We start from the raw sequence: 14,334 nt of genomic DNA, 5'->3' as shown, positions 1-14,334 counted from the left end.
TCGTGCGCCAGCTGCGCCCGTATCTCGGGAAGTCTGACTTGGCCACGGTGGTACACGCTCTGGTCACATCCCGCCTCGACTACTGCAACGCTCTCTACGTGGGGCTGCCCTTGAAGACGGCCCAGAAGCTTCAGCTGGTTCAGCACGCGGCAGCCATGTTACTAACTGGAGCGGGTGGCAGGGAGCACACAACGCCCTTGTTGTCCCAGCTCCACTGGCTGCCGATTTGCTACCGGACCCAATTCAAGGTGCTGGTTTTGGCCTACAAAGCCCTAAACGGTTCCGGCCCAAAATACCTTTCGGACCGCATCTTGGCCTACGAGCCCACGAGGACCTTGAGATCGTCTGGGGAGGCCCTTCTCTCGATCCCGCCTGCCTCACAGGCACGTCTGGCGGGGACGAGGGAGAGGGCCTTCTCGGTGGTGGCCCCCCGGCTGTGGAACACTCTCCCTGCAGACATCAGACAGGCGCCCTCCCTCATGTCCTTCCGAAAAAGCCTTAAGACATGGCTGTTCGAGAAGGCATTTAATTAAGTGCTATAACAATGTGGTAAAGATGACTGGAATGGAACAAGGAATATGAGACTGGTTATGATTCCACTATGAGACGAAGCGGATTTTTAGTGTAGTCTGTAATTGTTGTATAGTTTATATGTTGTTGTAATTGGCCTCTTTGTAAATTGTCTTTTATGTGTATTGTACACCGCCATGAGTCGCCCTAATGGGCTGAGAATGGCGGTTAATAAATGCATCAAATAAATAAATAAATAAATAGATGCGGGGAATGCCGTGGATGTAACGTGTGTGTATTTCAGTAAGGCCTCCGACAAGGTCCCCCACAACCTTCTGGCAAACAAACTAGTCAAATGTGGGCTAGGCAAAACTATGGTGAGGTGGATCTGGAATTGGTTAAATGGACGAACCCAGAGGGTGATTCTCCCCAATGCTTCCTCTTCATCCTGGAAAGAAGTGACGAGCGGAGTGCCATCAGCAGGGTTCTGTCCTGGGCCTGGTCCTGATCAGGATCTTTATTAATGACTTAGATGAAGAGTTAGAAGGCATGATCATCAAGTTTGCAGGCGACACCAAATTGGGAGGGATAGCCAATACTCCAGAGGACAGGAGCAGGATTCAAAACGATCTTGACAGATTAGAGAGATGGGCCAAAACTAACAAAATGAAGTTCAACAGTGACAAATGCAAGATACTCCACTAAGGCAGAAAAAACAAAATGCAAAGATACAGAATGGGGGACAACGCCTGGCTCGAGAGCAGTACGTGTGAAAAAGATATTGGAGTCCTCATGGACAACAAGTTAAACATGAGCCAACAATGTGATGCGGCAGCAAAAAAAGCCAATGGGGTTTGGGCCTGCATCTATAGGAGTCTAGTGTCTAAATCCAGGGAAGTAATGCTACCCCTCTATTCTGCTCTGGTTAGACCACACCTGGAATATTGTGTCCAATTCTGGGCACCACAATTGAAGGGAGATGTTGACAAGCTGGAATGTGTCCAGAGGAGGGCGACTGAAATGATCAAGGGTCTGGAGAACAAGCCCTATGAGGAGCGGCTTAAGGAGCTGGGCATGTTTAGCATGAAGAAGAGAAGGATGAGAGGAGATATGATAGCCATGTATAAATATGTGAGAGGAAGTCATAGGGAGGAGGGAGCAAGCTTGTTTTCTGCTTCCTTGGAGACTAGGACGCGGAACAATGGCTTCAAACTACAAGAGAGGAGATTCCATCAGAACATGAGGAAGAACTTCCTGACTGAGAGCTGTTAAGCAGTGGAACTCTCTGCCTTGAAGTGTGGTAGAGGCTCCTTCTTTGGAAGCTTTTAAGCAGAGGCTGGATGGCCATCTGTCGGGGGTGCTTTGAATGCAAATTTCCTGCTTCTTGGCAGGGGGTTATTATTATTATTATTAATTATTAAACTTTATTTGTACCCCGCTAGCATCTCCCGAAGGACTCGATGCAGCTTACAAAGGCCAAGGCCTCAATACACAATGTAACAATACACCTAAAGCAAATTATTATTATTATTATTATTATTATTATTATTGGACTGGATGGCCCATGAGGTCTCTTCCAACTCTATGATTCTATCATTCCTGACTGTGAGAGCCATTCAGCAGTGGAACTCTCCGCCTCAGAGTGAGGTGGAGGCTCCTTCTTTGGAAGCTTTTAAACAGAGGCTGGATGGCCATCTGTCGGGGGTGCTTTGAATACAAATTTCCTGCTTCTTGGTGGGGGGGGGGGGTTGGACTGGATGGCCCATGATGAGGTCTCTTCCAATTTGATGATTCCTGACTGTGAGAGCTGTTCAGCAGTGGAACTCTCTGCCTCAGAGTGTGGTGGAGGCTCATTCTTTGGAAACTTTTAAACAGAGGTTGGATGGCCATCTGTCGATGTGCTTTGAATGCAAATTTCCTGCTTCTTGGCAGGGGGTTGGACTGGATGGCCCATAAGGTCTCTTCCAACTCTAGGATTCTATCATTCCTGACTGTGAGAGCCATTCAGCAGTGGAACTCTCTGCCTCAGAGTGTGGTGGAGGCTCCTTCTTTGGAAGCTTTTAAACCGAGGCTGGATGGCCATCTGCCGGGGTGCTTTGAATGCAATTTTCCTTCTTCTTGGCAGGGGGTTGGACTGGATGGCCCAAGAGGTCTCTTCCAACTCTTTGATTCTATGATGCTATGAAGCACTAGCTCTCTTTGGCAGAGAAGTCTAAAGACCTTGCAAAACTGTTACTATTGTGATTCCACAGAGTGGAAGTGGAGCTAAACTGCATTCGTTCTAAGGTATGGATGCTCCTTAAGAGGATGTAAACAAACAAGTATTGACCCCAGGCTATTGTTGTGGATGGGAGAAGCAACGTGGTGCAGCTCCTTCTCTCCACGTGGCTCTTCCCCAGAAGAATGGGGGAGACCCACATCGAGCCTGAGCTGGGGATCCCCCTCCCTCCCTCTCTCTCTCCTTGCCTGCCTCCACTGACCCCTGGGGCCAATCAGAAGCGAGAGGATCCCAGGCGGGGAGGAGGGTGGATCCTTCTCCCATTGGCTGGGAGGGATTGCTTGGGGAGGAGCAGGAAGAAGGAGAAGGAGAAGCCAAAGAGGAGGAGGAGGAAGAAGAAGAGAAGGAGGAGGAGAGAAGGCAAAGGCCTTGGTGCTTGGGAGAGAGAGGAAGGTGGCCCAAGGACCCGGTGGCATGGACCCCACCACTCCCTGCCTTGCTCCGGAGCCAGCCTGTCTACACTGAGTGGAGCCCAACCGGATCAAGCCCATATGCTGAACAAAAAGCAAAACTCCCCGAGTTCCTTCGGTGGGTTCCATTAGGAGTAAGTGCGGCTTCCTTTTGTCTGTTCCACACTGCAGGACGGATGCGTTTTCAAACCGCTTTCCCTGCTGGGAGATCCTTGGGAGTTGTAGTTTTGACAAGGTCTCTGGGAGGGAGATGCAACTCCAACTCCCAGGATTGCACAGCAGTGAAAGCAGTCATCAAACTGCCTTGATTCTGCACCTCAACCCATATTGTGGACCAGGCATGGGCCAACTTGGGCCCTCCAGGTGTTTTGGACTTCAACTCCCACAATTCCTAGCAGCCTACCGGCTGCTAGGAATTGTGGGAGTTGAAGTCCAAAACACCTGGAGGGCCCAAGTTGGCCCATGCCTGTTGTAGACCCTTCCCTGGAGTTGGGACCTATGTATCTCCCCTTCCTTTTTCCCCCAAATATAGCCTATCCCCCTTTTTAATACCCCCTTTGCATTGTTGATCACTCAGAGTTGTGCTTCTAACTTTCTCAAAGGTGTGTATTCAGAGGATGCTTCATGCATGAGTTATGTGTGTGTATTCCTGTTCATTAATACATACACACACTTTATCCTGAATTCCCAAATTCCCAAAATTGTCCACATGGGCGGCCCAGGCAGTGGCATCTTTGCTTTCTGATGGTTCAATGCTAAGCAAACTTTGTTTCAGGTGGAACAGGATTGAAAGATACTGTGTATAAGATTGCTTCCAGAGTATGTGAGTGACTCCTCTAAGTGTCTACTATGAAACATCAATGGATTTCCTGTTTAGATCTGGGTCTCGTCGCCAAAATATCTCTTTATTTGCATACTAGCTGTCCCCTGCCACGCTTTGCTGTGGCCCAGTCTGTGTATATGTGTTTTGTGTGTGCATATATGTGTTTATGTATGCATATATATTTGTGTCTATATGTGTTTGCGCATGCATATATATATATATATATATAGGTGTATATAAGTGTGTGTATTTGTGTGTTTATATGTGTGCATGCATATTGTGTATATGTGCGTTCTTGTCTATATGCATATTTGTATGTATATAAGTATGTATGTGGATATGTATATGTGTGTGCATGTGTATGTATGTGTGCATGTGTATATGTATATCTGTGTATATGTATGTTTGTGTATATGTGTATATCTGTGTGTGTTTGTGCATATATATACGTGTGTATATGAATGTGTGCATGTGTATATGTATATCTGTATATATGTGTATATCTGTGTGTATTTGTGCATATATATACGTGTGTGTATATGAATGTGTGCATGTGTATATGTATATATGTATATGTATGTTTGTGTATATGTGTATATCTGTGTGTGTTTGTGCATATATATACGTGTGTGTGTATGAATATGTGCATGTGTATATGTATATGAGTGTATGTGGATATGTATAGATGGTGTCTTTTGGGGGGTTTTAAGTCTGTTCTGCTGGGGTTTTGTGTGTGTGTGTGTCTACGGATGATGGACACTCTTTGGACTGTTAGGTGTATTGTGTCCAAATTTTGTGTCAATTCGTCCAGTGGTTTTGAGTTATGTTAATCCCACAAACAAACATTACATTTTTATTTATATAGATGTGCAAATACAAGTATTCCAGAATCTCCCCAAAATGCCAAGCTTATCTGTAGTAGTAGCTATCATCATCATCATCATCATCATCCCTATTAGTGTTTAGCAGACTCTTGCAAATAACCAAAGCAATGTGTTGTCAAAGGCTTTAGTGGCCAGAATCAGTGGGCTGCTGTGAGCTTTTCAGGCTGTCTGGCCATGTTCCAGAAGCATTCTCTTCTGACATTTCACCCACATTGTGGCTCAGGAGCAAAGGGGCAGCCAATGGAGCTGGTGCAACAGGGGGGTTGTGTACTCCCTGTATGCTGTTCCCATTAGCAACCTGGCTGCCGTATGTTAAAACTAGTAGTCTATACGAGATGTAACCAGTGCATGGACCACTGTGGCCAAGCCTGACTTCCCAAGGTATGGGCGTAACTGGCGCACATCTGGGTTCCAGACTCAGCAATGAGTGCAGGAGAACTTCCAAGCTGCAAACCTGTGCAGGAACCTAGCAATTTCTGGAAAGAACACATCTCTAGGAGCCTCTGTGTCCTCCAGTGCAATTCTGTGGCTAACTTTTAGTGGAAGCAGAGCACAGAGTCATGTTACAGAGACAACAGTATTTATTATTGTGGTTTTCCACATTCCCAGAGGCCCTGTATCTCTTATCCCAGACAACGTAGAGGAATGACTGTATATTACACTGGGGAGGAGGAACCTGTTGCCTTCCAGATTTTGCTAGATCGCAACACCCATCATCCCAGTTGTGCCTGTACTTTAGGAAGTCTGACTTGGCCATGGTAGTCCACACTCTGGTTACATCCCGTATAGACTACTGCAACATGCTCTACCTGGGGTTGCCTGTGAAGGCTGTTCGGAAGCTTCAATTGGTCCAACAAGTGCAGCCAGATTACTCACTGGAGCAGAGAGAATACAACAACCCAACCCCCCCCCCCCCCCCCCCGTTATGGCAGCTCCACTGGCTGCCCATCTGCTACTGAGCACAATTCAAAGTGCCAGCTTTAGCCTATAAAGCCCTAAATGGTTCCGTCCCAGGTTACCTGTCTGAACGTATCTTCCCCTATGAACCATCTCGGAGATTAAGATTATCTGGGGAGGCCCTTCTCTCAGTCCTGCCTCCATCGCAGGTGGGGCTGGTGGAGATGAGAGACAGGGCCTTCTCAGTGGTGGGCCTTCTCAGTGGTGGCCCCTCATCTGTGGAACTCCCTCCCCAACAAAATTAGATCAGCGCCCTCCCTATTGGCCTTCAGAAGAAAAGTAAAAACTTGGCTATGGGATCAACCCTTTGGGCAGTAAGGAGTACAAAGAATGATCAGGTATTATGTGCAATAGGTATGATACTTGGAATAGCCTGGACTACGATTGTTGGATTGTATGATTTTAATGTTTATATTGATATGTTTTAAATTCCACATTTTATGATTTAATTGTATATTATTATCATTATGTCAGGTTTCTGTATTAAAGGTTTCTGAGGCATTAAATTTTGCCATAAATATGTTAGAAACTGCTTTGAGTCCCCTGCTGAGGTGAGAAAAGCAGTATACAAGTGAAGTTAATAATAACAATAACAATAATCCTTTGTATTAAGACTTGTTCTACCTGGGCTCAGTTTGACTGAACGTGCAAGACTGTGTGTCCTCCTGAAAGGTGCAAGGAAAGAAGTATTGTGTATGTGTATGTAGGTGTCTGCTGTAGCTCAAATATTCAGAGTTGTGGGTTTTCTGTTGATGCTGCATGTTGATACAAATCTATACTTATTGATTTGAAAGCTCAGGTGGTATACATTGGTGTGTTTTTCTCCTTGCGATCCAGTGGTGCCACAACAGGGATGGATTTTGGGGCCAATGTTGCCAGAGTCCCCTTCGACAGAATGAGCAGGAGGGCCCCCAAACGCCGCAGCGCTGGCTCCCCAGGCTTGGAAGTAAGTGGAAATTATCACATCTTCCCATCTTAATGCATGTTTGGATAGTTACAGTGTCCGTGTTCCAAAAACGCAGTGAAGTCCTGTTCAAATTGGAAAGATAGACATCCATGTACCAACTAGAGTGCTCTGAGACCTTTCACGATACACATCTAGAGCACTGATTGCATTTTGCAACAGCCTATGAGATTTTATTATTTGTGGATTCAATCAATATGGCCTCTCTAGAAAAGTCTAGGTCAGGCATCTTCAAACTGCGGCCCTCCAGCTGTTTGGGCATCTCAACTCCCAGAAACCCCAACAAGCTTGTTCAATTGTCAGGAATTCTGGGAGTTGAAGGCCCAAACAGCTGGAAGGCCACAGTTTGAGGATACCTGGTTTAGGTCTTGCAATTTAACAATACTGTCAACTTCTCCTGCATGTTGACAAGTTGTACTGGACAACATTGAGATCATAGGGAGAACATTTCTTTGGGTATTTGTAGTTTGTCCAATACAATTTGTCTGTCAACGTCTGACAGATGTTGGTCATAAGAGTCACGTTGGAGGACCTTGAGTTTCCTTGAGAGGTATTCCCTCAGGTTAAAGAAAATAGCATTTCTTAGACAAATTATTTTCCGAGTTTCGTATGGGTCTTGCACACCCCACCCAAGAGAAAAAGGATGGGCTACCATAATTGTGTAGCGTGAAAGGTCTTATGGAATCGTAGGTTTGGAGGAGGCCATCCATTACAATCCCCTGCAAAGAAGCAGGAAAATCACATTCAAAGCACCCCCAACAGGTGGCCATCCAGCCTCTGATTAAAAACTTCCAAAGAAGGAGCAGACTAAACATGCGAAACAATTTATGCCACTCCTCATAGGACTTGTTCTCCAGACCCTTAATCATTTTAGTCACCTTTTTCTGGACACATTCTGACTTAGAGTCAACATCTCCCTTCAATTGCAATGCCCAGAACTGGACATAGTGTGATTCCAGGTGTGGTGTGGAAGAGGCCATCCATTACAACCCCCTGCAAAGAAGTAGGAAAATCACATTCAAAGCACCCCCAACAGGTGGCCATCTAGCCTCTGATTAAAAACTTCCAAAGAAGGAGCAGAGAGTTCCACTGCTGAACAGCTCTCACAGTCAGAAAGTTCTTCCTAATGTTCAGATGGAATCTCTTTTCCTGTAGTTTGAAGCTAATTGTTCAGTGTCCTAGTCTTCAGGACAGCAGAAAACAAGCTTGGTCCCTCCTCCCTATGACTTCCCCTCAACTCTTGAGCCCTGGCACCCATCATGTCTCCTCTCAGCCTTCTCTTCTGCAGGCTAAACATGCCAAGCACTTTGTGCCGCTCCTCAGACCCTTGATCATTTCAGTCACCCTTTTCTGGACACTTTCTGGCTTAGAGTCAACACCTCCCTTCAATTGCAATGCCCAGAATTGGACATAGTGTGATTCCAGGTGTGGTCTGACCAAGGCAGATTAGAGGGATAGCCAGACTTCCCTGGATCTAGGCACTAGACCCCTATTTATGCAGGCCAAAATCCCATTGGTCCTGCAAAGGGCTGGCGCTGCCCTCCAACCATTGATAGCCATTGTCTGTAGAACAAATCCCTGACTTTGCTAGATTTGCTTCAATCTAGAGAAAGCTTTCTGAGCCAACAGTTGAAATTATCCTTCCACTTGCTTAGATATTATTATTATTTATTATTATTTACTTTACTTATATACTGCTGTTCTCAGCCTGAAGGCGACTCACAGCGGTTCACAACAAATAAGAACAGCAAAAATTCAATGCTACAGTGTAAAAACAGTTAACAACCTAACATATATTACATAATTAATAAACAATTACTACAATAACCATTCACTATTCACTATCGTCTCATCATCAAAAACATGATCCAGATTCGTCATCCATTATTCCGTTCCAATGTTCATTAACCAATCATTGCACACCAATCATTAAATAGGAAGGATTTGTATTACTGTGTCATTGTAAAGGGAAATGAAAGAGTCAAAATGAGGATAAGGTGACTTACGTTTTCCCTTTTGTTTGGCAAGGTGCCTTCCCATTCCTGATGAATACCTGTTGTTAAGACTATGTCTCCCATTGGCAACTCCTAGTCCAGAACTATAATCCCTACACAACACTGGAAGTCTTCCTGAGGACTTCAGATAAACTTCCAGGATAGATCATTTAAACGGCTTAATGACGCTGGGTTGCTTTTAGATGAATATCCTTTTCCTTCTATGGAATATAATCATATCTGTGGCATGGGATGGGATGCAATTTTTTTTGTAAACTTTGTCCATAACAACATTCTTGTCTCTGTGTTTGCTTCCACAGGCTGCGGAATGACCTCCCTGTTCGTTGGTGGGGAAAACGAACAGAAGATTTATCTGGTAAGTGGGGCTTAGTTCCCAAAACGATTGGTGGGTTTTGTACTGAGCTACTTTGTGACGATTGCACCCCCGGATAGATTAGCAGCCTTGTAAATCTGCCCACATTGGTCAAGATGTGGCAATTGCTTCAGGCATCAAATCCTCCAAGGTATTGTTAGTGATAGAGACATCAGACTGGCAACAAAGATCCGCCTAGTCAAAGCCATGATATTCCCTGTAGTAACCTACAGATGTGAGAGCTGGACCTTAGGGAAGGCTGAGCGAAGGAAGATAGACGCTTTTGAACTGTGGTGTTGGAGGAAAGTTCTGAGAGTGCCTTGGACTGCGAGAAGATCCAACCAGTCCATCCTCCAGGAAATAAAGCCCGGCTGCTCACTGGAGGGAAAGATACTAGAGACAAAGTTGAAGTACTTTGGCCACATCATGAGGAGACAGCAAAGCCTAGAGAAGACAATTATGCTGGGGAAAGTGGAAGGCAAAAGGAAGAGGGGCCGACCAAGGGCAAGATGGATGGATGGCATCCTTGAAGTGACTGGACTGACCTTGAAGGAGCTGGGGATGGTGACGGCCGACAGGGCGCTCTGGCGTGGGCTGGTCCATGAGGTCACGAAGAGTCGGAGATGACTGAACGAATGAACAACAACATTGTTAGTGAGAGCTGCATGAATTGCCATTACTGCAACCTTTGGAATAATGGGATTTTTACTGTAGTTTGGGGAGGGTAGAAAGCTATCGGGTGGAAAATTAAATACTGATTAGATAGACGAAAAACCTTGTCACACTATAATTACCACTATTTTAAGTGCTGCTGTTCCATCCTATGGAATCTTGGAGTTTGTCGTTTGGCGAGGTATTGGATGAAAATAGTAAATATCCCCAAATAGGAATACTGTGATTCCATAGAATGGGGTCATGGCATAGTGAAATCATAGTACTATATAATAAGTGTTTCACATTTGCTGTGGATAAGGACACAGCCTTGAGGATTCCGAGAGTGCTAATCCAAAAAAGAGCAACTTTCCCCAGCTCTGCCCATGTTTTTGAACTGCTAGGTTGGCAGAAGCTGGGTCTAACAGTGCAAGCTCACCCCACTCCCCAGATTCGAACAGCCAGCCTTTCAGTCAGCAAGTTCAGCAGCTCAGCGGTTTAACCCACTGCACCACCAGCGAGCCCATGTTCAGAAAAGGGTGGCCACAATAGTCAAAGATCTAGATCCAAGCCATTTGAGAAGTAGTTTAGGAAGCTGGGTATGCTTAGTTTGGAGAAAAAAAGATTGAAAGGGGACATGATAATCATGCTTAAATATTTCAAAGGCTATCATGTTGAAAACGGAGCAAATTTGTTTTCTGCTGCTCTAAAGACTAGGATACAGAGCAATGGATTCAACCAGGAGAAAAAGAGATTCCACTAAAATGTTCCTGGTGGTAAGAATGTGGTGGAGTCTCCTTCTCTGGTGGTTTTAAAACAGAGGCTGGATAACCATCTGTCAGAATGCTTTAATTGTGTGTTCCTGTCTGACAAAATGAGGTTGGACTGAATGGGTCTTTGGGTCCGTTCCAACTCTTGGATTTCATCCTAGGGCCCGTTGACATTTGAGGATGTGGTCATCTATTTCACGGAAGCAGAGTGGGCTCTCTTGAACTGGACACAAAGAGCCCTCTACAAAGAGGTCATGCAGGAGAATTACCAGAATGTGATGTCGTTGGGTAAGTACCTTGTGCATCTCTGTTCCTTGAAAAAATATATATATTCTAAACTACTTGGACCAAAGACTGACCCAGGAATCCCTATTACACCTTACATAGTAATCTTTGAAATGTAATTAGCTTAGGTTCCGACACTTATTACTAAGAGACTTTTAAAGAGGTATTTTATCATTTTTCAAAAGTAGCTGCATAGTTATTCCCAGTTAAAATATCTATGCACTACTGCTGTCATGTGATACAAAACATTCCTTTCATCTGCCTCATCATTGCCTCAACACCCATGACACAGCATGACGAATAATTGTATTGCAAAAGGAGTAAATTTACCCAGTTAAATTAGAATTGTAATATGCCCAGCTTTTATTGTACGTGTTGCTGGGAGTTTTCTGGGCTGTACGGCCATGTTCCAGAAGCATTCTCTCCTGACATTTTGCCCACATTTATGGCAAGTATCCTCAGAGGTTGTGAGGTCTGTTGGAAACTAGGAAAATGGGGTTTATATATCTGTGCAATCTCCAGGATGGAAGAAACAACTTTCGTCTGCTTGAGGCAAGTGTGAATGTTGCAATTGGCCACCTTGATTAGCATTGAATGTCCTTGCAGCTTCGAAGCCTGGCTGGTTGCTACCTGGGGGAATCCTAGGGTAGAAGAAAGGACTCTTGTCTGCTTGAGGCAAGTGTGAATGTTGCAAATGGACACCTTGATCAGCAGCTTCAAAGCCTGGCTGGTTGGTGCCTCAGGAAATCCGTTGTTAGGAGGTGTTATCTGGCCCTGTTTGATTCCTGTCTGGAATTCCCCTGTTTTTTTAATTCCATCAAAGCAGCACGCAAACACAAATCAAGGAATATGAAAGGCAGTGCAGACTGATTCAACCAGAGAAGTCAGCCATATGAGAGCCTTTGGTGAACCAACCTGGACACAGCATATTATTTGAGAACACAGAAATGCTGGACCACTCTCACAACCACCATGTCAGATTACACAAGAAATCCACAAATATGTGGGCAATTTCAACAGAAAGGACAAAACTATGAAAAATTTAAAAATCTGACTACCAGTATTTCAAATCTAAAATCGGGACAGTAAATAAAGAGCAACACTCTGAAAACAGGGAAATTCCAGACAGGAAACAATCTGGGCCAGTTAACACCTCCCAACGAAGGATCAACCTGGGCAGAAATCAGCCAGACCTTGAAGCTGCAAGGCTTTTCAGTGCTAATCAGGGTTATTAATTCCAACGTTCACACTTGTTTCCAAGAGACAAGAGTCCTTCCTCCCACCCTGGGAGATATATAAACGTCCCTTGCCTACTTTCCAATATACCTTACAAAGTCTGAGGATGTCTGCCATAAATGTGGGTGAAACATCAGGAGAGAATGCTTCTGGAACATGGCAAAACTTACAGCAATCCAGTGATTCTGGCCATGAAAGCCTTCAACAACACATTTTTCGAAAAGCTTGTTACAGGAAATCAAGTTCCCCACAGCTATGTATGTTCTTAAATTGTACCAGGTTGGACTGGATGCCCTTGTGTTCTCTTCTAACTCTGTGATTTTGAAGCTGTTAGTGGGAGAAGAGATTAATTAGAAGCGGCTAACTATCAATGTCTCCCTAGTTATTTCAAGCTCCAGTATACACCTTGATCTCCTTTGTGTTTTCTTGGCAGGCACGTCTCCCATCTCGCAGGCCCCCACTGCCACGGCAAAAGATACCCAGGAGTCCCAAAGGCAGCGGGCCAAATTTTGGAGCAAGGAAGAGATTGGGCTCTTTGTTGACCTCTGGATCAGCCCAGAGGTGCAAAATGAACTCCGGAACATGTACCACAATGAGGCCGTCTTCAATTGGCTCTCAACGGAAATGGGGCTGCGCGGGTACAACCGTTCGGCCCGTCAGTGCCGCGAGAAGATGAACGCTCTGAAGAAGAAGTACAAGGAAGTCACCACTCAGAGTAAGGGCTCTGGAGTCGATCTCAGCGTCATGCCTTACTACAACAAACTAGCCATGATCCTGGAGAAAAGAGACACTACGCCCAAGTCTGGCTCAAGCGGTGCTTCTGAGAAAGGACAGTGGCAAAGACAGTCGAATCTGGCGCTGGCCAGGCAGACCTCCCCACTTGCTCTTGGGACTTCTGGACAGGTTGCAAGAGCACCGTTAACTGCTGCACCAGTATTGCGATCGTCACTGTCTGCCACCCAAGGCAAGCCACCTCCTCAAAAGCAGCCTCGCCTTCTGCCAGATAGTAAGTTTGGCCTCACTCAGGCATCCCCCACTCCCAGTGGGAGCATGGCTGTGGCACAGACGGGCAAAAACCACCTGGGTCTGCTCACTCCAAAAATCAAGGAGGAAGAGCTACAGGACGAGCAAAACAGCTCGATTTCCGCCGTGCTTCCAAGTACTCTCCTGCCTGTCGAAGTCCGGGTGGTGGATGAGAACGGTATCACCATTGCCTCAGTGGAATGCAAACAAGAAAAGGAGGATGAGGACGAGGAAGAGGAAAACCCTGAGACTGCCAAGATTGAGATGGACTTTGACACAAAGCTCATAAAAAGTATTGTGGCTGACGGTGACGCTCCAGAAGCTGCGAGCATCGAGATGGACCCCAACGGGCTGTCAGAGTTCTCAGAGGACTTGTACGGTGAGGCTGAAGATGTGCCTGGGGATTTGCTGCAGTCTTTGGAAGACCGATTCTCTTCTTACCAAGGGCTTGAAGACACCATTCTGGACCGGGAAAAAGGAGACCAAGAGCGTCCACTTTCCAGAGCTTTATCTACAGGTATTTATTTATTTATCATGTCAGGAGTGAACCAAACAGTTGTATTGCATTTTTAAAAACACAAACTTTGCAAACTTGGCATTCTATTACATTTATTTATTCACGACATTTATATGCCGCCCTTTTCACCCCGAAGGGGACTCAGAGCGGCTTACAAGATATATATACATACAATATATTGTATTATTAGCATAGCACAATATCAGTATTATATATTACTATATTGTACTATACCATTGTACTGTAATATTATTAGTAATATTACATATCATATAAAATATATAATTATAATATATTAATATTAGTATTAATATTGAAGTACTTTGGCCACATCATGAGGAGACAGGAAAGCCTAGAGAAGACAATTATGCTGGGGAAAGTGGAAGGTAAAAGGAAGAGGGGCCGACCAAGGGCAAGATGGATGGATGGCATCCTTGAAGTGACTGGACTGACCTTGAGGGAGCTGGGGGTGGTAACGGCCGACAGGGAGCTCTGGCGTAGGCTGGTCCATGAGGTCACGAAGAGTCGGAGACGACTGAACGAATGAACAACAACAATATTAGTATTACATTGTATTACATTAGAATATTATAAATGTTATATGTATATACATTATAGTATATTATATTAATATATTATATTATTAGCATATATTATTA

General features: G+C 45.0%; 1 protein-coding gene across 1 annotated transcript in view; it reads left to right on the top strand.

Annotated features, from left to right (window-relative positions):
• The first annotated feature begins 3,065 nt into the window (after window positions 1-3,065).
• Window positions 3,066-14,334, top strand: part of LOC132765897 (uncharacterized) — a 32,080-nt gene continuing 20,811 nt past the window's right edge. Inside the window, exons 1-5 of the mRNA XM_060760179.2 lie at window positions 3,066-3,332; window positions 6,700-6,808; window positions 9,141-9,196; window positions 10,776-10,902; window positions 12,569-13,675. Of these exons, the coding sequence (XP_060616162.2) occupies window positions 9,149-9,196; window positions 10,776-10,902; window positions 12,569-13,675 (1,282 nt within the window). The 5' untranslated portion in view covers window positions 3,066-3,332; window positions 6,700-6,808; window positions 9,141-9,148. The remainder of the gene's footprint in view (window positions 3,333-6,699; window positions 6,809-9,140; window positions 9,197-10,775; window positions 10,903-12,568; window positions 13,676-14,334) is intronic.

The sequence above is a fragment of the Anolis sagrei genome, chromosome 2 (genome assembly GCF_037176765.1).
Source record: "Anolis sagrei isolate rAnoSag1 chromosome 2, rAnoSag1.mat, whole genome shotgun sequence".
Taxonomy (NCBI): Eukaryota; Metazoa; Chordata; class Lepidosauria; order Squamata; family Dactyloidae; genus Anolis; species Anolis sagrei.
Note: the sequence above shows the minus strand (reverse complement) of the source record. Positions and strands in the feature narration are given on the sequence as shown.